This window comes from Myotis nattereri (assembly GCF_964212035.1).
Source record: "Myotis nattereri genome assembly, chromosome: 10".
NCBI lineage: Eukaryota > Metazoa > Chordata > Mammalia > Chiroptera > Vespertilionidae > Myotis > Myotis nattereri.
In genome coordinates, this window is record NC_138085.1 from 61622862 (window position 1) to 61648309 (window position 25448).

Genomic DNA, 25448 nt, shown 5'->3' on the forward strand with positions numbered 1-25448 from the left:
ACCACTGGGGAATCAAATAGTGAGAAGACATGTCTTCTTATTAGAGTATTTCAACTAATAAATTAAATGACAAAGTTAGACTATCACCAGACACAATGTGCCCCTTAGAGTCTTGCTTTTACCACCAAAGGGATTGGACTTGAGACTGGCCCTGTTTCTAGGTCACCTGTCAATTTTCAGGAATTACAGAGGAACATGTTGAACTTCACCAGGAGTAAACAAATGCAATATCCAGATTGTGGGAAACTCAACAGGTCTGGAGGCCAGAGTTCTTCAGAGAAATTGTAACAAAAAGAAAGGGGTGGAGAGGGCACATGTTGATTGAAAGACACTTAGACACATATCAAAGTTTTGAAGATTGGACAAGACTAAATTATAGTGTTTAGAGCTGCATGTTTGAGTAATAAAACTTTTTAAAAACTAAAGACATCATTTATGAAAGGATATAGAAGGAAAGTTATTCTTATTAAGACATAATTCACAGGCATCTTTCCTGAGGATATTTGCTTTTAAAAGAGAAATTTGTTAAACCTGAAAAAAATGACTACTTGGTGAAATGCAGAGAAGACATGATTTTAATATCAGGCAGCCTCTTTTCTGAAAAGTTGATGGCATCTAATCAATGCTATTTCCCAAGGGTTATAAAGCTTCCTGTATCAGTAAAGTGTTTAGCTATAAGCAGAAAACTGAACTTCAGGGACTTAAGCATATGTGCCTTCCCTCCTTCTCACATAACAAGAAGTTCAGGAGCAGGTGATCCAGAACTACTGTAGACAGTCTAGAACCCACACATTTCTGCTTTTTGGCTCATAAGCAGGTTGGCTTTCCCCCGCATGTTTGCTGCCTCGTGGTTGCCATATGGCTGCTGTAGCTCCAGACAGCATGTCTCTGTTTAAGTTAGGAAGGAGAGCCAGTTGCATCTTTACTTTTAATGAGGAAACGAAAAGTGCCCAAGAGATTTGTGCTTACCTCCCATTGGCCTGAACCCTCATATGGCTACCTTTAATTGCAAGGAAGATTGAGGAAGCAATTATCTTGCCTTTGGCTGGGCGCATGGATGCCTCAATCAAAGTCATAGTTCTGTTAACATGGATAAAGGACATAATGGATAATTAATAGGCAACTTATAGTGGATATTTATAATCTTTCAACAGGTTAAATAATTCACCATATTATTTCGTATACTTTCTGACAAACCAGAGGCCAATAGAAAACAGAATGAAGGTAGCAAGTCAAGATTGTCTGGGTGCATGCCAACGATAGCAAAGTTTGTAATTAGCACTGATGCAGGCTCTTTATACAAGCCCTGAAATCACTATGAAAAATAATGTAATGGGGCTTGGGATGCAGAAGCATTGGTGGATGGGAGGGGACAGGCGATGTTGCTGCTAGATGTGTTGGGAGACTGTAGATGGAGAGGAAGAAAGATTGGATGTTAGAGGGGAGAGGAAGGAATCACATTTATTGAGTATTTATATGTTGAGCATAAAGCCTTTATGTTCATTATTCATTTAAATATTATAACAACTGTGTCAGATAGGAGTTATATTTTCCCATTTTACAGAAGAGAAAGCAGAGTCCCTGGGAGCTGAGTTGTAAGGCCTATTCACCTAGAAAGTAGTCAAGCTGGAAATTGCACCCAGGACTCTTACTCTGCAGCATCTGCTCTTTCTACTGTACCAAATATCCATCATTATTTAATACATGCTATTTACTTTTTTGCCAAATAGATGACCTCTTGCAGACAATTCACAGTACATCTGGATTAGCTGTTATTCTTTTTATTAAGGCTATGTTTCATCCACCTGAAAAGATTCCTGACTTGGTGAGTGGATCTCCTTTTTAGAATTGAATTTTATTGATAGTTTGACGCATGTTTAAAAATGAATTCAAATTTTTTTGCACAATCTTTCTGATGACCTTTTTCTCATATGTAAGAGGTAGTTGCAAAAATTCAGATAAAGCAGAATTAACACAACAGTTACCTATAAATCCATCTCACAAAGATAATCACTATCAACATTTTTATATGTATCCTAGTTTTTTTCTAGAGCTGGTTGTTCAGTTCTCTCAGCATTATAAAATATTTAGAGATTAATGTACACATATACAGTAATAAGTTTTTTTTATAAGTATGAATTTTTATTAAGAATAACCCAAATATTGTATTTTAGACAGGAAGCATGCTAGAATCAGTTGTTCAGTGACATTGATCATATGGAGAGTATAATTTGATAATTTGTGCCACAATCCTTATATTTACTACTAGCAGTTTTTTTCTTTATTGTCTAGAAACTTATTTTAGCTCTTTGCCTGACTTTATGCAAAATAGATGTGTGCCATGCTCTGAGATCACACAGTAATTATTGGATAAAATTAAAAATTTTCTTTCTAAATCACCTCTTAAAAGCATTAGTTAAGCTCATCCACTTACAGGTGGCGATGTGTTGTGCTCTAACAGTACATTCAAACCAGCAAAATGGTTCATGCACTTAGATTTTGTTTTCTATTGTTATAATAATCTTAACACTTATGGCTTTTTCACCGTTAGGTTCATTTCTTAGGATGTTTAGGGGGAAAGAGAATTTTGGATTTTTACTTTGAAATATCTCTGTAAAGTTTTAGAGGCTTTACATGTATTAGCTCTGTTATATTTTTCAGATTAGTAGTTTGCTTCTCTGTTCTGTGGACTGCACGAGCGCCCCGGAGTGGTTTGTGCACTCCTGCAGGAGCCTTTGTGGTGCTGATGTCTCCGAGTCAGCTCTCCTGTTCCTGTGTCAGGGGACACTCACCATGTTGGACTGGCAGAATGGGAGGATGGGCCCACGTGGGGAGGCCCTGCTCTTGGATACTGTGCATGTTCTGTTCACCTTGAGTTCACAGTGAGTTTTGATGCTGCTGTCTCATATTTTATTTTGCTTGTCAGACATTTGAAAGATGGCAACTGAGCCAGCATACTTAGTATAATTCAATGAAAAGTGGTTGGCATAATCCTAAATCAAAAGGGAATGAAGTGGGTGTGAAAGTAGAACAAGAAAAAATGTATGATGGGAGGAGGTTTCTATTTTTTTTTTTTTTTAAATATATTTTATTGATTTTTTTACAGAGAGGAAGAGAGAGAGATAGAGAGTTAGAAACATCGATGAGAGAGAAACATCGATCAGCTGCCTCCTGCACATCCCCCACTGGGGAAGTGCCCACAACCCAGGTACATGCCCTTGACCGGAATCGAACCCGGGACCTTTCAGTCCGCAGGCCGACGCTCTATCCACTGAGCCAAACCGGTTTCGGCGGGAGGAGGTTTCTATATGTATAGTGCATTATAGTTTATAAACAACTTTATCATAGGTAATTAATTCAGTGTGATCTTTACATGTCTGATAGCTAGGATAGGAAACCTCATTTCTTGAATGGGTAAAGTGAATGCTTTAGAAAAGTAAATGCTTTAGGCTAAAAGCATGTTTCCAAGAAGCACCTGAGCCAGAACTGTTCCCCTGTCTTTTGACTTCTTTATATTATATTTTATTTATTCTTTTTTTTAAATGTTTTTCAGGCCATAATGCCTGAAAGTGTTCATGTGCTTCACATGTCAAACCATAGATACAGCTTGATAATAATGAATATGTAGATAAAGGGAGAAAACTACAATGTTCTAAAATAAACTACATGTTTTTCAGTTTATATGTATTTTTAAATTGTACATATTTTTAAATTTTGTGCATATTTTAAAATTTATTCTTCATTTTGTAACAGATTAATTGAGATATAATTTGTAGGGTTTGTGTAGGGTTTTCTTGTATATTCACAAGATGGTGCAACTATCACTATAATCAACTTTAGAATATTTTCAGAAACCCCATTTCAATTAACTTTTCCCAACCCTAGCTCCTCAGTATGTTTTAAAATACCTGTGAAACAATCATCACAATCAAAAGAATTAACATTTACATCACCCCTAAAAGTTTCCTTGTATCTTTTTTTTTTTTTAGATTATATTTTACAAGATGAATAGATTTAGATACAAATTTGAGGTCTTTTTTGGCCTTGTTTATAATTATTGTTGTAAATTTAATGATTGAATTTTCTGATCATTCTTTGTATTTTATATCTTTAAAGTTTAAATGATTATAACATGAAATTTCTTTTACTGGTCACTTTATAATAATACAGCTCATTTTTCTTTAGGATCAAGGAATCAACTCTAGAAATGTTTCTGTCTAGAATTTTGGCATCTTGGACTAACTCCGCCATACATGTTCTTGAATCAAGCTCCCCAAGCCTAAAGGACAGTCTGAATGGGAATGCAAGCATAGCTAGAAGACTTTTGGAATATGTCTATACCCACTGGGAACACCCATTGGATGCTTTGAGACACCAAACCAAAATCATATTCAGAAACATTCTCCAAATGCACCAGCTCACTGTTGCAGAGTCAAAGCTAGAAAAATCAGATTTGGCTGCTGATCCTTTCATTTTTGAACTGACCCAGAGTCTCCTGCGATTGGAATGGCATATTAAAGGGAAGTACATATGCCTTGGTTGTTTAGTAGATTGCATAGGAACTGAACATATTTTGGCATTAGCTAAAACTATTCCATCGCAAATCTTAGAGGTGATGGGAGACCAGTCATTGGTACCTTATGCAAGTGACCTCTTAGAAGCCATGTTTAAAAATCATAAGAGTCATTTGAAATCTCAGGCTGTCGACAGTACTTGGATTGATCAGTGGCATGAGACTTGGGTTTCTCCTCTCCTTCACATACTGTGTGAAGGAAATCTGGATCAAAAATCTTATGTGATTGATTATTACTTGCCAAAATTATTGAATTGCAACCCTGAAAGCTTAAGCTACATGGTAAAGATTCTTCAGACTTCTGCTGATGCTAAAACTGGTAAGAAAATGCATTTTTGTTTTAGTAATTTCTAATTAGGATTCTTAAATGTAGTTACCCAGGCAGATGTTGACTATATTCAAATTTAAATAGTAAAGAAGGATATTAACATTAAGGATTTCAGATTGAAACCAAATGTTACTACACATAGCTGAATAGGGTTTTTTGATTGAAGTCATTTCTACAGGCTAAGGATAGATTTCAGTTACGATTATGAGGTTTATTTTATTATAGTAGTCCCTCCTTATCTGCAGGGGATACATTTAAAGACCCTCAGTGGATGCCTGAAGCTATGGATAGTACCGAAACCCATGTATACTATGTTTTTCCCTATGCATATACTTATGATAAAGTTTACTTTATAAATCAGACAGTTTCATGGAGTCATTTTTACTATAAATCTTAGCAACCTCAGCATACGATTTTTTTCCCCTTATTAAGTCAAGAACTTTTATTTTTTTCACTTAAAGAAAGCACTTTACGACTTTTCTTTGGCATGCCCGAATTGTCAGCATCACTATTCTTTGCTTCAGGACCATTATTAGTTAAATAAAGGTTACTTATTTCACACAAGCACTGTGATATAGCAATAGTCCTAACTGAATTGGCCACTAAGTGACTAATGGGCAGATACGGGATACAGTGTGGATACACTGGACAAAGGGAAGAGTCACGGCCTGGGCTGAACAGAGCGGGACTGTACTATATTTCATCACCTACTCAGAACGGTGTGCAAATCAAAACTTGTGACTTGTTTATTTCTGGAAATTTTTATTTAATGTTTTTGGATCATGGTTGACCATAGGTAACTGAAACTGTGGAAAGTGAAACTGTGGGTAAGGGGGGACTACTGTACTAGGTTTTTAAAATTCTTTTGTCAAGTTCTTATTTGTTATTTGGTTGTCAGAATGGAATAAAAGTTTGTGTGTTTTATATAAACATTGAAGTGATAAAAACAGTAATTGAAAACTGTTTTGGCAAGGTTAAACAGGTAAAATGGCTGTGGCAAGTTTTTGCCTGTGGGAAAAAGACAAAACATTGAGAGGCGTCACCTCAGGAAACAGCCGTCTGTAATAATTTAGAATGGGGTAAGCATCCCATGGAATGAAGGAGTCACTGCATTATAGCACAATTCAGTAATTAATGCCTAAAATTATGATCCTGACTCATTATGCAAATCTTAATATTATTCTGTTTAGCGAAGCAGGAATATGGCACCCTACATCACATTTTAAGAATATTTGCAACTAAGATAATTAAAAAGTTTCAATACTTCAAAGAGTAACTATGAGATAGTTGAAAAGTCTGATTCCTATACATAAAAATAAGTCATTGTTTTAATTTTTAATAATTTTTCTTGCCTTATTGAGAAGCCATCTGAAGTCCAGAATGAATATGTTCTGAAGTAAGGTAGGATTGACTTTTATCTCAAGGTGTCCTGTGGGCCAGAGCTCCCTGTCCACTTAGTAATGGCTGATGTCCTAGTCTCTGAAAGCATCATGTTCTTTGTGATCCTCCTTTTAGCCTCTTTATTAGAGGGAGAATCAGTAACTCCAAAATATGCAGAGAGGTTCAGTGTTTATCTTTAGAGAAATAAAACACAGAAATGTATCTCCTATTTTTGGTTGAAAGTCATTCAGTTATTTTTACTGTTTTAAATATTTCTCCACCTGATTTTTTTTCCTGATTCACTTCCTGATTTGTTTTCTAACTGTCAAGGTAAAAGTAAAAATATTAGCCAAAAATTATGATTTTTTCAAGGTAACAATAAGGGGGATTATGTTATTTGAAATTGACACAAGAACTATTAAATCTTTTAAGTAATGATTATTTTATAATAGGAACTTTAACTCATGCTAGATTGAGTTTAAATATGATTTTTGAAATATAATGTTAGTTATAAACATGAAAATTGTAGTAGTATTTACATAGCACAGTACTGGTCTTTGTTGCTGCTTTTGAAACAAGAGCAATCTTTTCCATCTTTAGGGTCATATAATAGTAGAGGGGCTCTGGGAGCTTTGATGGCATGTCTGCGAACAGCTAGAGCTCATGGACATCTTCAGTCTGCAACGGATGCCTGGAGGAGTCTTGTGTCCAGTGCAAAAATAAAGCAGGGCTTAATTCATCAGCACTGCCAAGTAAGTAAACAGAATAACTAGCAATTCACTCATATAGTAGATCCCTGGTTTTTTATTCATTTGTCAACCCAATACAGAGTCCCTTAAGTTATGCCCATCATTGCTTTAAGGGGTTCATAGGATGATGAATAGAGAATGAAAAGTGAAGACCTTGTACTCAGCCTTCTTAGAGTTTAGTTGAAGGAATAAGAAAACCTGCAGAAAACAACTAGAGACTCTTAGGAAAAAATACAGATACAAGAGTGCCTTTATGGGTAAGGACTTGGGAAACTCAGGAGAAGAGACTGATCAGAGCAGTGGTGGCTGATTAGGAAAGTGATGAATTTGATTAGAAGAGGAAGCATTGGAGCAGCCCACAGATTGACAACCAAGGACAGGAGGATGATTAAGGAAATTGTTTGGCAGGAGTGAAGTGTTTTTTCCATTTTATGGAAGCCTCCACTCCTAGGCTGAAGGCTTCAGTTTTCATTCAGTTGGTAACTAGGAGCCAGAGCCTTCAGCAAGGAAGTGAAATTAATGCAAACAAAGATGAGTGTGCAGAATGGGAGGTGTACATGACTAATCTGAGAGTGGGGGAGGGGTCCTGGGGTAAAGTTGTCACTGAAGAAATAGAATAAAAAGAATGAACTTTAACATTACTGTGGCATAAGAATCTTTCAGATTGTTTAATAAATATCCAATCTACACATTTGATAAAATAATTTCATAGGCAATAACCACAGGATCTTCGGGATTAGGAAACTTTTCTGGAGCACATATGGGTAAACTGAGGTTTACTGTTTTTTGTTTTTCTTCCTTTGGTAGCCTATGTAAAAATTAAACATGTCAAGTGGTTTAGGCTTCACTTATTTCATTGAAAAATTAACATGTTATTGCTTGATGTGTTTTAGGTACGGATAGATACACTAGGCTTGCTTTGCGAAAGTAATCGAAGCACCGAAATTGTTTCCATAGAAGAAATGCAGTGGATTCAATTCTTTATCACATACAATCTTAACAGTCAGTCTCCAGGAGTGCGGCAACAGATTTGTTCTCTTCTTAAAAAGGTAGAATTTCTCATCAGAAATGATTTTGCTCTGGAAATCATTTCTCAAAAGAGTCCAGATTTTGGGCAAGTGTGAGAATAATGGTCATGGGCTTATAGCACCACATCTCTTCATGACCCTTCCATAGAACAGTTTACATTTGGGATTAAAGTCCATAGTGAAAAGTCCTTTCATTTTGGTGTAATAAGCCAAACTGGAGCTCTTATTTTGAAAGGCAAAAAGAAATCTAGTGATGAGTTTTTAGGGTATAAGTTATTTGAAGAAATCTTTTAAAGCACCTCATGAAACGGTCATTATTGAATAATTCAGCTTGAATTAATCATGTGATACTTTATGGGGTAAAGAATTGGTAGAATATAGAAGTGAATATATCGTTGTTAGGTTCTTGCTGACATAAAGGAAATAGAACTGTGTTTTAAAGACTTGTATTCTGATTTGCAGTGTAATGTTGTGTTTTGTTTTAACAATGTAAATGCTAATTTTCTGTAAAAAAAAGACACTGTGTAAATATTAAGAGTTTATAAACCAGTACCTTCCTTGCCTGAAGTTTTAGTTTAAAGAATTTAGGAAGTTTTCCTTTGCCATTCAAAGTTAACATGTGGCTTATTTTTCTCAAAAGTTGTTTTGTAGGATACAGGAAAGTTCTCAGGTGCTTTACAAACTGGAGCAAAATAAATCCAGACATGAACCAGAGAATGAGTTAATCAAACAGCACCCTTCTGTTTCTTTACATCAGTATAAGGTAGGTGATATATTTCTAGACACATGGATTCTTAAGAAACCCAGAACGATGATGAATATGCATTAAAGGGAAATAAGTGGAAGTCTCTTGGTAAGTAGTATTTATGTGCTTTTTTATTCAAGCTGGGTTTTACATATTCCTACTGGTGCTTTCGTAGTTCTCTTCAGGTCACCTGAATTGTGGAACCAGTGCTGGGCTTCAGGTCTGTTAGGAAGCAACATTAATGAGTTAGCCTCAATCATTTACAGCTTATGTGGGCCAGATGGATTTAATTCTGTAACAGAAAGGTAACCGCTGGCCCTGAACTACTCCACTCCTCCCCAGGGCAGAAGACTGCTGAGTCTGGGTCTCCTCCCTTTATATTAACATGACTTTCGGTGGCTTGGTGTTAGCGACTCCTGGCTCATGGTCCTGCTATGGAGGTTTTGTCTGTCCCATTTTGGAGTGAGCTTTGAAGAGTAGGACTGACTTTTAGGATACGGTGTTATTGGGTTGGAAGGAACCCCAGGTACAGCCGCCCCAGTCTGGGCCAGGGCTCAGCTCGACAACCTTTAATTTCTGTCCATCAGAACAGAATGAACTTTCTACCACTGATTTCTTACTCCAAGTCTAGCCTCTTAGAAGTAGATTCTTATTTTTTTCTAAGACCCATGTAGACGACAGAGTTCATCTGTCTCACTCACAGAAGCAGTAAGTGGACACCGGAGCTATAGCACAGTGAGTACCCGCTGGAAGCATCCTGGGGGGCTTAGTTTTCAGTTTTGTGCTAAGAGGTACTAAGTAATCTGAGGAAGAATATTCCTATACAGAGGCTGAGATCACTTTCATCTTTGTAAAATCCCAACAGTGACGATTGGAAAAGCACATAGGTTTAGTCCTAATTCTGCCATCAACTAGTTGGTTTACTTGGAGTCTATTCAACTGTAAGTGGGATTAGTAACCACTGTGAAAGGTTTGTTTTGATGACTAAATGAGAAAGCTCTTTGTGAACTCTAAGTCACTCTAAAAAGCCTTGCTGGCAGTCGTTCAAAGTGATCAGAGTATGTACTGAGCACTTGCTGTGTGTGTGTAAGAGTTATTTTTTAGCCTTTCTGAGATTACTGCTAGATGATCTAAGATAACACATTTCTTTAGCTTTTTTTTTTTTAAATTAAATCTTTACTGTTCAGATTATTACAGTTGTTCCTCTTCCCTGCCCCCCCCCCCCCACCCCTATTGCTCCCCTCCACCCAGTTCCCACCCCACCCTCTACCCTTACCCCCGGCACTGTCCTCATCCATAGGTGTACGATTTTTGTCCAGTCTCTTCCCGCACCCCCCACACTCCTTTCCCCCCCGAGAATTGTCAGTCCACTCCCTTTCTATGCCCCTGATTCTAGTATATTCACAGTTCATTCTGTTCATCAGATTTTTTATTCACTTGATTTTTAGATTCACTTGTTGATAGATGTGTATTTGTTATTCATAATTTGTATCTTTACCTTTTTCTTCTTCTTCTTCCTCTTCTTTAAGGATACCTTTCAGCATTTCATATAATACTGGTTTGGTGGTGATGAACTCCTTTAGCTTTTCCTTATCCGTGAAGCTCTTTTTCTGACCTTCAATTCTGAATGATAGCTTTGTTGGGTAAAATAATCTTGGTTGTAGGTTCTTGGTATTCATCACTTTGAATATTTCTTGCCACTCCCTTCTGGCCTGCATAGTTTCTGTTGAGAAATCAGCTGACAGTTGTATGGGTACTCCCTTGTAGGTAACTGACTATCTTTCTCTTGCTGCTTTTTTTTTTTTTTTTTTTTTAAATATATTTTATTGATTTTTCACAGAGAGGAAGGGAGAGAGATAGAGAGTTAGAAACATTGATGAGAGAGAAACATCGATCAGCTGCCTCCTGCACATCTCCCACTGGGGATGTGCCCGCAACCCAGGTACATGTCTCTTGCTGCTTTTAAGATTCTCTCTTTGTCTTTTGCTCTTGGCATTTTAATTATGATGTGTCTTGGTGTGTTCCTCTTTGGATTCCTTTTGTTTGGGGTTCTCTGTGCTTCCTGGACTTGTAAGTCTATTTCTGTCACCAGGTAGGGGGAGTTTTCTGTCATTGTTTTTTCAAATAGGTTTTCAATATCTTGCTCTCTCTCTTCTTCTGGCACCCCCATAATTCTGATGTTGGTATGCTTGAAGTTGTCCCAGAGGCTCCTTACACTGTCTTCATATTTTTGGATTCTTTTTTCGTTTTGCTTTTCTGGTTGGGTGTTTTTTGCTTCTTCGTATTTCAAATCTTTGACTTGATTCTTGTGATCCTCTAGTCTGCTGTTGGATCTCTGTATATTATTCTTTATTTCAGTCAGTGTATGCTTAATTTCTAGTTGGTCCTTTTTCATATCCTCAAGGGTCTCACTAAATTTATCGGCGATTTCTAGAAAATTCTCGAAAAACCTTATAACCGTGGTTTTGAACTCTATATCCAGTAGTTTACTTTCCTCCATTTCTCTCATTTGTGACCTGTTTCTTTTTCACCGCATTTTGGCTGCTTCCCTGTGTTGATAGAGTGGCTTTCTGTGCTAGATGTCCTATAGGGCCCAGTGGCTCAGCCTCCCCAATTACTTGAGGTGGACACTCTTGGTGCACCCCTTTGTGGGCTTTGTGCACAGTCTTGTAGTTAAGCCTTGATTGTTGTAGGTATCACTAGGAGGAATTGACCTCCGGGCTAATTGGCTGTGAGAATCAGCTGTGTCTATGGTGGGAGAACTTCTGTGCTGGAGACACCCTTCTGGGGCAAGACTTGCTTCAGTGGGGCTTTGGTGCTCACTGAGTCTGCCCCCTGAGTGTGTCCCTTATGGATCTGAGGAGTTGTAATCTGAATGGTCCCACTATGACCACTGGTTACACTGGTTCTTGGATCTCTAAGGAGGTGCTAATTTAGCCTCTGCCTGAGGCTACCCAGCAGGAGCTATGGAGAGATCTGCAGATTCCTCTTCTTTGTTTGGGGTTTGGAGGTGCCCAGATGTGGCCCAGCTGTGAAGCAGTGCAATCTGCTGTGGGGCCTTGGGCCTTCTTTTGGATGTTCTGGCTCTCTCTGACCCAGCTGCAGTTTGTTAGGTAATTTTAGATTGCAAAGGGCCAGGCCATTCATATGCAAAAGCCTCTGCACACAGCTTGGGTGGGGCAGGGTCTCAGGGAATCAACAGGGGGAGCAAACAACTATGGCGGATCCTTAGTTCTACCCTACGAGGTCCCGGGTCTCAGTGTCCTGGTAATCGCCGCAAGCACCTCTGAAAGAAAGCCGCCCTCAAGTTCCGCCCGATGCCAGATAATCCAGTTTCTCCTCGTATGAGTCTGGGTCCCCAGAGACTTGCCCGGAACTGGAGTTCAGAGTAGTTGGGAGCTTGTGTCTCCCTCCTGATTGAAAAAGACAACCGAGTCCTCAGTCACCAGTCCTTTCCACGTGCGCCTCCGTACCTCTGCACTTTACTTCTGCACCTCCTCTGAGTCTCAGTGTGCTTTCCTCTTTCCTTCTAGTTGTAGAATTTCCACTCAGCCAGCCTTCCTGTGGTTCTGGATGATGTCCGTTTTGTGTTTTAGTTGTATTTTGGAAGTGGTTGTGCGAGGCAGCAATTTCAGGTGTTTACCTATGCCGCCATCTTGGTTTCCTCCTTTAGCTTCTTTTTGAAAAGGTAAAATGACATTTGTCTAAATTAGGTATTTAGAAACACAAAACCTATTTTATGGATTGACATTCTGATTTTCATGTATGTACTTTTTTTTAGTTTGTGCTTATGGACATATATTTTTTAAAAACTAGTCTTTAGATAGAGTATTAATCAGCTATTCATTTATAATTAAAACTAGTTTAACTAGGATATTTTTAATAACTACCCCATTCCTTTGAAACTAATAAACTCTTACTTAGGGCCTGTGAGGGCCTAGAGGGTAAGTCCCCAGAGTTGTATATCCTTGACCAAAGAAATGAATTCTGCGAGCCTGTCTAGAGTCATTTGAGAGTAGAGCTGCTTATATCTATCTGTTCAGTTACAAATATATGTTGTCAGGGCATAGTATACTAAATGCTTCAGAACCACAACTTTTCCTTATAATTTTTCTCTTGATCGTACACAGAAAAAATTATCATTTTAATTAGAGGGAGAAGATTTTATCCTGGATAAAGTATTTCCCACTTTGCTTTTTGTTTGAAAATTGCATTTTACTAAAAGTTTTTATTTTTTATCTTTGTATAAACAGAATGGTAGAGCAGGAGTCTAAAAAAAAGGACAGACAGAAGACAACAGAATAGTTGGATTTTTAAATGAATTATGTCATTATAACTAAATTTATCAAGTATTACATTTATCAAATTTTTCAGATAACATATATTGGATATTTCTTTGGTCATTTTAAAACTTAAAATGTATACATACTTTTGATGCCTGAATGCATCACTAAAAATGTGTGGTTATTTCCTTGTGTGGAACATCGGATTTGTACTTGTTGGCTCTACAAAGATGGAATTCATTACAGTCATGATATAGCTCATGGTCAAGGGTGTCAATCAGCAGTGTTAAGGGAAGTGAATAACTAGTATTGTTTCTAAAAATATTTTTTCCTTAATTAAAAGAAAAAAAACCCATTCTTAAATGTGGAAGGAACTTTGGTGATAACCTGTTGTGAGTTAACTCAATTATACTTATTGTAATTTATTTTTAGAATTTCATGTCATCCATTTGCAACAGTCTTTTTGAAGCATTGTTTCCTGGCTCTTCCTACCCAACTAGATTTTCAGCTTTAACCATTTTAGGCTCAATAGCTGAAGTTTTTCCTGTCCCAGAAGGTAAGTTTTCAATAATGTTTGGGGAAGTATTTAGTTTTTCTTGCAAAATACATTTTTTTCAACATTTTGTTTTGCTTGAAGCTTGAGTTTTGTTGCCTTTTAAGGCTCTTATGAGAGGTTTTATTCTCACTATATAATTCTTCTGTGGACATAATTAAATTTGTCAATAAAGACACATGAGGGAAACTGTAGTTATTATTTGACAAATCAAAACTACAGTTTTCATGGACTATGCTTATTTTGTTCTCATTGTGCTCCAACTTATATGTTGGTGTTCTAATCTAGTGCCCAATCTGTTCTTTAAGTTAAAAAAAAAAATTTCTCTTATGTATTACAGTGAGTCTTTGTGGTTAAAATGTGGTTTCCCTGTACATGCTATCTGTTCAGTAAGTCTCATTCTGGTTTCAGAAAGACTATAGGATGATATCATTTCCAGGCATCCTGTTTTAATGATGCCCTTTGTTTCTCCTGCGGGATACTCAGCTGAACATTGAATCTGGTTTGTGCTCAGTCCTTCTTAATTGTGGTCAAACAGAAAAATATCCTGCTCTGCTTCTTCTTGGAAAGCAATGGCTGGAGGATCAGAGAACTTTATTATATCGTTGGATTTATTTATTTATTTTTTTAGTTTAAATATTTAGGCAAAGTATACTTTTTTTTGGCTGGGAGCAGAGTTATTTGATATTAATACAGGCTTGCTTCATTTAAAGAAAACCATTTTTCCCCCCAAATTTTTATTTGAAAAAAATTCAAGCCAAACAGCAAACGTTCAAGAACAGTTCAATGTACAACTGTGCATTTATCACTACCTAGATTTATCACTTGTTTATATGATGCCATCCTATATAATAAAAGCCTAATATGCTAAGTGTCCAGTCGTCCAGTTGGCTGTTCAGCCAATCAAAGTGTAATATGCTAATGATAGGCTGAGGCCGCTCAACTGCTTGCTATGACGTGCACTGACCACCAGGGGGAAGACAGTCGACTGACCGACCAGTCACTATGACGTGCACTGACCAGCAGGGGGCAGATGCTCAATGCAGATGCTCCAACCAGTAGGTTAGCTTGCTGCTGGTGACCGGCCGATCAGGACTGAGCAAGATGGGCCAAACACACCCGGGACCCCTCCTGTGGTCCCTCCCCAGCTGGCCAACCTCCCATGTCCCTCCCCGGCCCTATCGTGCTCTGGTGGGGTCCCTCGGCCTGGCCTGCGCCCTCTTGCAATCTGGTACCTCTCAGGGGATGTTGGAGAGCCAGTTTCAGCCCAATTGGTTGCTATGACATGCACTGACCACCAGAGGGCAGATGCTCAATGCAGGAACTGCCCCTTGGTTGTCAGTGCGCTCCCACAAGGGGAGCGTCGCTCAGTCAGAAGCTGGGCTCATGGCTGGCAAGCGCAGCAGCAGTGGCAGACAGGGAGTGGGCCTAAGTCATCAGTCGGATATCCCCTGAGGGCTCCTGGACTGTGAGAGGGCACAGGCCGGCTGTGGGGGGACACCCCCCCCCCCCCGCTCCAGTGCATGAATTTCGTGCACTGGGCCTCTAGTTAATATATAAATGGGTTCTTGGAAACTGCAGCTTTAAGTGAAACAATGTGTAACGAAACCAGTTTTACCACAGACAAATTGATATAAACAAGAGTTAAGTTTCTATAGCGTACTTTTGGCCACAAAAACATCACCAAACTTCTAAAAAAAGACCTGAAACACTTCTAATATTAAGCATTGAAATAAATGTGAGATTACATGTTCATTTAAGAAAGACTAATAAAAACAAGTAAGATAATTCTTTTCTAACCCATTTATTTCAGTCAGGGTCTCAGGTGGCCTGAGCCCACCCTGGCAGCTCAGGGCATAAGGGACAGGATGCCTTTCCATTGCAGGGCACACTCACACACATACACACCGACACTTACTCAGACTGGGACAATTTAGACACAGCTGTTACCGAACATGCACCTTTTTTGGATGTGGGAGGAAACTGGGCTGCCCATAGGAAACTCATGCAGACATGGGGACAACTTGCAGATTTCACACAGAAAGTGGCCTTTGCAGGAATTAAATCCACCCCATGTCAATGTTATTAAGAAAGGATGTTGAACAAAATGACATTATTCACGAATTTGCCATATTTGCTTTATTTATCTCTCATTAATTTTCTAACTATAACACAACGATCAAATTTTGGAAATTTAATGTTGACATAATGCTATTATCTAATATACAACCTATATTAAAAATTTGCCAGTTGTCCCATTACGTGGCCTTTTTTAGAAAAATTTTTTTTACCTGTAATCCAGAAACTAGTTCAAGATCATACATTGCATTTCGTTGTTATTATCTCTTTTAGCCTCCTTTAATCTGGAAAGCGTCTTATTTCGTGACATTAACATTTTGGAGGAATGTGTCTCAGTCTTCTTGTTTCCTCATGATTTCACTCAGGTTTTGCATTTTTGGTATGAATATCTCATAGGTGATGTGATGTTTTTCTCAGGGCATCATAGCAGGAGGTACATAATGTTGGCTTGTTTATGACGGTAAATTTGATCACCTGAGGAGAGTAGGTGTGGGAGGCCGAAAAATGACCTCCAAAAGGTATCCACATCAAATCCTAGAACCCATGAATGTGAGCCTTACTTGGAAAAAGATTCTTTGCAGAAGTGATTAAGTTAAGGATCTTAAAATGAGATAACCGTGGATTATCTGGATGGGCCTAAATGCCATCACAAGTGTTATAAGAGAGAGGTAAAGGGAGATATGACACATAGAGAGGAGTCAGTGTGACAGTAGAGATTGGAGAGCTATGGCTACAAGCCATGGAATCCTGGCAGCCACCAGAAGCTGAAAGAGTCAGGCACCATTCTCCCTTTGAGCCTCCACAGTGAGCATGGCCCTAACAACACCTGGATTTTGTACTTCTAGCTTCCAGGACTGTGAGAGAATAGATTTCTATGGTTTTAAGCCACCAAGTTTGTGGTAATTTGTTACAACAGCCTCAGAAAATGTTAATAGAGGCATCCATCAGTAAAGAAAATTTCAATGGTACTACAACTGAACTTAGGAAATGAAGTTTTGCTACAAGTGATTGCTTATCCAGTTAACAAAAAGTTTTCTATGTAGTTGCACCTAGGTGTAGGGGAAGTAACACTGGGCTGAATTATGCTGGTAATGTTTCAATTGAGAGAGTAGTTTAACATATGTAAATGTACTTTAAAAATGAAAAACCTGAGTCATATTCCTAATGAATGAGTCACATATAATTGGGCAGTGACTGACATCACAGTATTTCTGTTTATTAAACAACGTGGGGATAATGCAGTGGTGCAAGCCACACTATACCCATTAACTTTAAAGGAGGCTACAAAGGTATGACCATGAAATACTGGATGGGAAATGTAAATTTATTTTTCATCTTTATCACAAGAACTTTAATGTATTATTTTATAGAAGGTCTGTGATTTGGGATTAGTCAAATGGTTTCTTCCTTTCCTCAAATATATCCTAGTTCAAGAAGAATAAGCACATGCATCTTTCTTACTCAGAATAAAATATCACAGTATTTATGGTGAAAAACTTGATTCCTCAATTAGATTAAAGGTGTTGGTTCAGTAAATATTTATTTAGCTATTATATGTCATGCAGCTGTGGATACGCAGTGTACGAAACAAAGTGCTTCCCATTTTTGAGCTTAGATTTTAGTGAAGGGAGTCAGACCCTGCCGAATAATAGGTATGATTTTAGATGGGGATAAGTACTATGAAAAAATATTTCAGGAAGAGAAGGGGAGGGAGATATGGATTGCCTGGGAGGATGGGCAGTGCTAGCCGTTTCATACAGAGAAAGCTTCACATTTGACTAGAGCCCTTAAAACAGCCAGTGGGTGAAGAAGAACTCACAAGGGAAATTAGAAAATACTTTGAGAGGAATAAAAACAAAAGCACAACATACAAAAACGTATGGGATGAAGCCAAAGCAGAGGTCATAGATTAAAAAGAAAATAATCGCAAATCAGTAAGCTATACCTCAAGGAATTAGAAAAAGAAGAGCAAACCTGCCGAAACCGGTTTGGCTCAGTGGATAGAGCGTCGGCCTGCGGACTGAAAGGTCCCAGGTTCGATTCTGGTCAAGGGCATGTACCTGGGTTGCGGGCACATCCCCAGTGGGAGATGTGCAGGAGGCAGCTGATCGATGTTTCTCTCTCATCGATGTTTCTAACTCTCTATCTCTCTCCCTTCCTGTCTGTGAAAAATCAATAAAATATACTTAAAAAAAAAAGAACAAGAGCAAACCTTACTGGAAGCTAGCAGAAGGAAGGAAATAATAAAGATTAGAATGGAGATAAATGAAATGGAGTATAGAAAAACAGTACAGAGACTCAACGAAACCAAAAGTTGGGGTTGTTGGTTTTTTTTAAAGATCACCAAAATTGACCAAGTTTTGACTATACTAGGAAAAAAAAGAAAGAAGGCGTAAATAACAAATCAGAAATGAAAGTAAGGATGTTTCCACTGACCTTACAGAAATAAAAAGGACTATAAGATTGTGCCGAGCCAGCTCAGCCAAGGGTTCACAAGACTGAGGGGGGCTGGAAGGGTGGTGGGGGAGGGTCACGGTGAAGGATGAAGAAAAGACTGACAAAGAGAATAAACTGGGTCTAGGTCAGGGGTGGGCAACCCCCGGCACGCGTGCCAAACATGGCAAGCCAGTAACTTTTGCTGGCACGCGAAACCCTCTCTTATAATCTTCCATTTACAGTTTTTTTCTTAATATCGACTTTTTTATTTTTCAGATAAATGCACTGTAGGTGCATCTTAGATAAATAAATAATTTTACATAACAAGGTATCTTAAAGACCATAGACATGGATTGACAAGAAAGGGGAAGAGCAATTTCTATGCCTCTGCCTTAACTCTCCCTGCCTTCCTAGATCTGACCAGCGTTTTGGTTTCATCCACATATACTTGTGAATCTTTGTTCTCAGTGATGAATTTTGTTAAGTCTTGTAATAGATCTTATCTAGGTAGCTAATGGGCTGTGGGAAGTGAAGCAAGTGCTACCCAAACAAGTGAAACTCACAAGAACATTGTAACTATGGTGACCACTACCTTGTTTACCTCTGACTATAAAATAAAGGCTCAGCTTGCTGTCTGGATCTCTCTCTGTGGCCTCAGCCAGGCACAGGAAGATCCACCTAGACCAGGGGTGGACAACCTTTTTGTGAGTGCGTGCCAAAACCAGCAAAATCTCTGACTCAAAATTCTTCTGCGTGCCAACCCTAATTTTTTGAGAACATGTTACGCCTACTTGATATCTCTTAAGGTGTACATATGTGAAGAACCTTGAAGAAATAATAAAATTCATTTGAGTGACAAAAACACAGTATATGATGAAAAATACATTTATTTTTTAATGTATACATGTACACTGATAGTCCGACAGAAAACTTTATGATTCCATTTGATATTATCAGTGGGACTTTTGCTGCTGCATCACTGATGACAGAGATTTTACATCAGGTTTATATTTCGTGACCTTCAGAGATATGCGCGAGCTACTACTTTCATCCATCAGGCTACTCCTATTACGAGACTTAACAAAATTCATCACTGAGAACAAAGATTCACAAGTGTATGTGGATGAAACCAAAACGCTGGTCAGATCTAGGAAGGCAGGGAGAGTTAAGGCAGAGGCATAGAAATTGCTCTTCCTCTCTCTCGTCAATCCATGTCTATGGTCTTTAAGATAACTTGTTATGTAAAATTATTTATTTATCTAAGACGCACCTACAGTGCATTTATCTGAAAAATAAAAAAGTCGATATTAAGAAAAAAACTGTAAATGGAAGATTATAAGAGAGGGTTTCGCGTGCCAGCAAAAGTTACTGGCTTGCCATGTTTGGCACGCGTGCCGGGGGTTGCCCACCCCTGACCTAGGGAGTGTCATAAGGTCAAGCCTAATTATGCTAAGAGGGCTGTGCCCTCTAAGCTGGGACTTGTTTGTGGCTTTGCCAACAGGTCAGTCTAAGGCTTAACCCTATAGCCGCGCCCTACATAAGACAATGCTATGAATAGTTGTATTTCCAATAAATTAAATAACCTAGATGAAACAGACATATTCCTAGAAACATAAGATTATTGACTCAAGAAAAAAAATAGAAAAGTTGAGCAGACCCATAGCAAATGAAGAGACAGAGTAATGCAAAGCCTCTCAGCAAAGCCTAGCAGTGGCTTCACTGGTGAATTCTACCGAACATTTAAAGAAGGCGTAACACCAGTCCTCAGATGCTTCCAAAAAAATTGGAGAGGAGTGAACATCTGCTAACAGCAGTTCTCAACCTGTAGGTCGCGACCCCTTTGGGGGTCGAACGACCCTTTCACAGGGGTCGCCTAAGACCATCCGAAAACACATACATAATTACATATTGTTTTTGTGATTAATCACTATGCTTTAATTATGTTCAATTTGTAACAATGAAAATACATCCTGCATATCAGATATTTACATTACGATTCATAACAGTAGCAAAATTACAGTTATGAAGTAGCAGCGAAAATAATTTTATGGTTGGGGGTCACCACAACATGAGGAACTGTATTAAAGGGTCACGGCATTAGGAAGGTTGAGAACCACTGTGCTAAGTCATTCTCTGAGGCTAGCATCACCCTGAGACCAAAGCCAGACAGAGTCCACAAGAAAACTGTGGGCCAGTCTCCTTTATGAATATTGATGCAAAAATTCTTATCAAAGTACTAGCAAACCAAATCTAACAGTGTTTTAAAAGTGTTATATACCTTGACTAAGTAACTGGAATTTAATCCCAGAAATGTCAGGGTGGTTCAACATAAAAAAATAGTCCGTGTAGTATACCACATTAGAACAAAGGAAACACACACACACACATGATAATCTCAATTCATGTAGAAAAACTATTGACAAAATTCAACACCCTTTTATGATAAACACTCAGCAAACTGGGACTAGAAGGGAACTTCCTGGGTATGATAAAGAACATTCATGAAAAACTCACAGCCAACACCATATTGTACTCACTGGTAAAGGCAAAGCCTTTCTCCTATGATCAGGCACTAGACACAGATGCTCACTTTCGCCACTGCCATTCCCCATTGTAGTGAAAGTTCTAGCCAGAACAATCAGGCAAGTGAAAGGGAAAGAGGTATCTGAATTTGAATAGAAGAAGCAAATTTTTATTTATTTATTTATTTATTTATTTAAAATATATTTTATTGATTTTTCACAGAGAGGAAGGGAGAGAGATAGAGAGAGTTAGAAACATCGATGAGAGAGAAACATCGATCAGCTGCCTCTTGCACATCCCCCACCGGAGATGTGCCCGCAACCCAGGTACATGCCCCTGACCGGAATCGAACCCGGACCTCTCAGTCTGCAGGCTGACGCTCTATCCACTGAGCCAAACCGGTTTCGGCAGAAGAAGCAAATTTGAGCAGAGGTGTGAATGAAGTGAGAAAAACTTCACTTTCTTGCTCTGGTTGTTTTACAAGGTTATACTAACTTGTGAGTTAAGATTAAATTAAAAGCAGTTATATTGAACAACATTCCTCAAGTTAAGTAAGCATAGGAATGTTTTCAATTATTAGCAGGGGTTGATTTGTTAAATGCTGTTAAATATGCCTCACATTCTGCTCTGAAACCCATTATTTGCCATAGTTGTTCCGTCTTGATCTTAGAGTTAAATGAATTCGGTGACTGCCATCATTCTTTTGTGATAGTTTTCCTTTTCATTTCTTGGTTGGCCAACATTAGTCTTTTTTTGGGAAGAGTTGGGAAAACATAGTTCTTATATTTTTGCACATTGAAAAATATTTATATTGCTGTTATACTTGATAGTGGAATAGGATTTTGATACACGGGTTTCACGGGTTTTTGTCACGCCTTCTTTCCCTGAGGATTTTGTAAGCATTGCTTCACTGTCTTCTAGCACTACCTGTTGCTCTGGTGAAGAGTGCAGCTAGACTAACTTTTTCCATTTTGTGGCTGAATTTAGCTTTTCTTTGCCTGAATGGCCAAAAGATTTCTTCTTTATCTTTGATGCCCAGTAATTCTGTTAGGCTATGTCATGTTGATTATTCAGTGTCAGTTCAACCAAGACATGGTAGGACTTTGGCTCCTAGGTCAAGAAGTTTTATGATGATTTTTGCCGAAACCGGTTTGGCTCAGTGGATAGAGCGTCGGCCTGCGGACTGAGGGGTCCCGGGTTCGATTCCGGTCAAGGGCATGTACCTGGGTTGCGGGCACATCCCCAGTAGGGGGTGTGCAGGAGGCAGCTGATCGATGTTTCTCTCTCATCGATGTTTCTAACTATCTCTCTCCCTTCCTCTCTGTAAAAAATCAATAAAATATAAAAAAAAAGTTTTATGATGATTTTTAAAAAAGATGTAATTCTTAATTTATTGGTTCTTATTCAAAAAATAACTTAGTTGACTGTTATATAATATGTAACCTTTTGAAAGAGAATTTTTTAAACAAATTAAAAAATTTTACTTACTATTGGAAAACGTAATAGTTATTATTTTAGCATTTTATGAAATAAATTAATGGAAAAATTATTCTTTTATGCTATTATGGGTAAAGTATGAAGTGTGAATTTTTGTATGAATTTTCTATAAATTTGTCCAAATGATTTGAAAATGTTGACTTCCTTTTCTTTTTATTGACTTTTAAATATTTGTTTATTTATTTATTTATTTATTTATTTTTTTTTTAGGTCAAGTCCAAACAGTGTATCAGCTGAGTCATGATATTGATGTTGGTCGTTTCCAAACACTAATGGAATGTTTTACCAGCACTTTTGAAACAGTGAAACTTTTAGCATTTGATCTTCTGATGAAGTTACCAAGAACATTTATACAATTTCAGGTATTTGGACTTTTCCTATGTAGATGTGTATGCATGAAAACTTTCTGTTTAAAGCAAGCATGACAAACTCGCAACCAGTGGGTTTAAATGAGGCATGTGGCCTGTTAGCTGCGAGTTTGACATGCTTGGTTTAAAGCAACAGTTAAAACAGTGGATTGTCCAGGCTCTTTGCATCTGCCTTCTTATATCTTCTGGCTGTTTCAGTTATCATTAATACATCTACCTTATGGGGTGATGGATGAGGTGGGGATCGGTGGTGGGGGAGGTGGAAGTATTGTCAAAGAATACAAAGTCCAAATCAGTGAGCTTTGTTTTTTTGTTTTGATAAAAAAGGAGGTGTAGGAGGCAGTAGGTTTTATTGTTCACGAGATTATTGGTAGATTTCAGTTAACTGTGGTCTCTCCAGTTTCCTTGGACATGTTAATATTTGATCAAAACACAGCACTTCCAGTAACTGGAGTAAAAATTTTTGAGATAATCTCCCTGCTTAGCAGACTGGGAAGCTGAGTGTTAAGTGAGGCAGAAAACATGTTTCTGATCTTCCAACAAGCAATAACTGAACTGAGACTGAAACCCAGAGTACTTGAGGTTAACAACCAGTTCTCGCCCCAGGAGGTCGACTCCATCCCCAGCCCCCACTCTCTTCCTGACACTTTGCATTTCCCACCTTGGGGTGGAAACCAAAGATAGGCTTGGAAATGAGGGCACAGCATAGGGATGGGTCTGTAGGGGCTCCCTAGCTCAGGGTTCTGCTTTGCCCTTTAGGCTTATTCTGGGGCTGTGAGCTCACCAGCAGCTGTGGGGTCACTGGCTTTAGAGCTTTGCTATGGCTTTCTGTTAGAGCTGTATGAAGGCCAAGGGCACCTGCAGGCTATGTTTAGGGCATGGCAGCTTGTAGATGCAGTGGATTCTGTAGGAGCACATGCCACAAGGTGTCTGTCCCATGGCTTCTAGATGGCCTCGCAAGATCTCAGAGTATCTTTTCTAACTTGAATCCATGTTGGAGTTGCTCTTCAGTGTTCACCTATCCCTGTGGTCTTTCAGGTGCTCTGGTGAGCAGAAGCTTCTTTGGTGCTTCAGCTTCTAACCTTTGTACCATACAGAGTTCTTAAAGAAGATACTTTCTCACATTCCACTTTCTTTCTCCTCTCCCACACTCCCCTCTTCCTTGATCCTTATTTTTCTTCATCGCACTGGACTTGTAATACACATTTATGTTCATATTTATAAAACTACTAGAGGCCTGGTGCACGGATTCGTGCATCGGTAGGACCCCTTGGCCTGGCCTGCGGGATCGGGCTGAAACTGGTTCTTTGACATCCCCCAAGGGGTCCCGGATTGCGGCACAGAGAGGGCACAGGCCAGGCCTGGGGGACCCCACCAGTGTACAGTTGGGGCCGGGGAGGGACTGAGGGAAGACTCCAGGGCATGTCTGCCTGTCTCACCCAGTCCCAATCAGCTGGACCCCAGCAGCAAGCTAACCTACTGGTCAGAGTGTCTGCCCCCTGGTGGTCAGTGTGCATCATAGCGACTGGTTGAATGAATGGCCAGACACTTAGCGTATTAGGCTTTTATTATATAGGATACCTCATTCCTGGCAAATATTTTGAGAGTATCTGGAGTGGGGAAGGTACATTATTGCATTTATGAAAGACTTGGTCCTTACATGAATTATGAAGGGTCCTTAGGGGGCCTCTGTATCTCTAATTTGATAAATGTGTGCTTGGTCCTTAGATATTACTGCAGAATTCAGAAAACTGAGTAGCACATGCGGCTTGCTGTAGGATTTGGGTAGTTCTAATATCTGGTCTGGCTTGCATATTGGTAAAGTGATCTTAGGAACAGATAGTCTAGATATTAAATATTAATTACATATTTCCAAAGTCTTTTTTGGATATGCTTAATATTAATATATAGTTAATTTTTAATATAGTTAACTTTAAAACATTCTTGAATGCTAATCTAAGCTCTCTAAGGACTTTTATCTATATATGTATATATATATGTGTGTGTGTGTGTGTGTACAGACACATACATATATAGTAGAGCTACATATCCAAGGTCTTCCTTCATATCATATTTTGATTGACCTCAGATGGTAGAACAAAGATATTTTATATTCCAAAGGCTATCAAAGGCTTAGTTAAGGAATTCAGAGGCTTACTGTCAGTTATAAAAAATGGCTTATATGCTTCATTGGTCCTTTCAAAAAGTGGCTTTTGGTCACTATCTTTCAGTTTTTTAGGTCATAAAAAATTAAACGTATCAAAAGGCAAAGAATTAAAATGGAAATAAACTGATATTTGAATTAGTACATTTGACATCATTAATTATGAGTATACATATAATGAAATTAAAAATTAAGTTTATAATGATTGTTTTCCTATATTCGATAGTTATGGAATAATCCCAGTCAAATCAATATTATGATCAGTGAAACCCTGAGTTCCAGCATGGTGAACATGTGCCATGTCAACCCTGGAGTTGGGACTAGGACCACATTTCCTGTCCTCAGCCCACTGCCTTTCCATGCTTTGTTCTGTCTTTTTTAGGATGAGCTACGTGAGTGGATTTGTATATGAGATACAGGTGTGGGACATCTGATGCAGAATTTCGGAGGCTGGTCTGATTATTTTCCATGCGTATACATGGATCTATGCCAGGAACAGGCTGGTGGCTTTGTATTTTTGTATGGATTTATGTTTTCCTCCTTTGAACTAGCTCTATGAGAAGGGGGAAGGAAGAAGGTAGGGTATGCTGCCCAGGTAAAACACACCTGGATGCAAAAGAATTCTGCTCCATCTAGAAATAACGGAAATGATCTAGCTGTAGTCATAGCAGAATTGTATAGGAAAACATAAACTTTTGCTAAGAAAGAGATAACTTTTTTTTAAAAAGCTGTATCACTGTTG

At 38.5% G+C, this 25448-nt stretch overlaps 1 protein-coding gene and 1 pseudogene across 2 annotated transcripts in view; both read left to right on the plus strand.

Moving 5' to 3' along the window:
• LOC308525747 (ferritin light chain-like) overlaps positions 1 to 25448 on the plus strand; it is a 1112779-nt pseudogene that overhangs the window by 608541 nt on the left and 478790 nt on the right. The gene's annotated exons all lie outside the window — the stretch shown is intronic.
• The window catches only part of THADA (THADA armadillo repeat containing), a 304865-nt gene that overhangs the window by 10665 nt on the left and 268752 nt on the right, over positions 1 to 25448 (plus strand). Inside the window, exons 9-16 of the mRNA XM_081101482.1 lie at positions 1731 to 1825; positions 2662 to 2882; positions 4186 to 4892; positions 6882 to 7033; positions 7924 to 8079; positions 8699 to 8821; positions 13519 to 13642; positions 22385 to 22536. Of these exons, the coding sequence (XP_080957608.1) occupies positions 1731 to 1825; positions 2662 to 2882; positions 4186 to 4892; positions 6882 to 7033; positions 7924 to 8079; positions 8699 to 8821; positions 13519 to 13642; positions 22385 to 22536 (1730 nt within the window). The remainder of the gene's footprint in view (positions 1 to 1730; positions 1826 to 2661; positions 2883 to 4185; positions 4893 to 6881; positions 7034 to 7923; positions 8080 to 8698; positions 8822 to 13518; positions 13643 to 22384; positions 22537 to 25448) is intronic.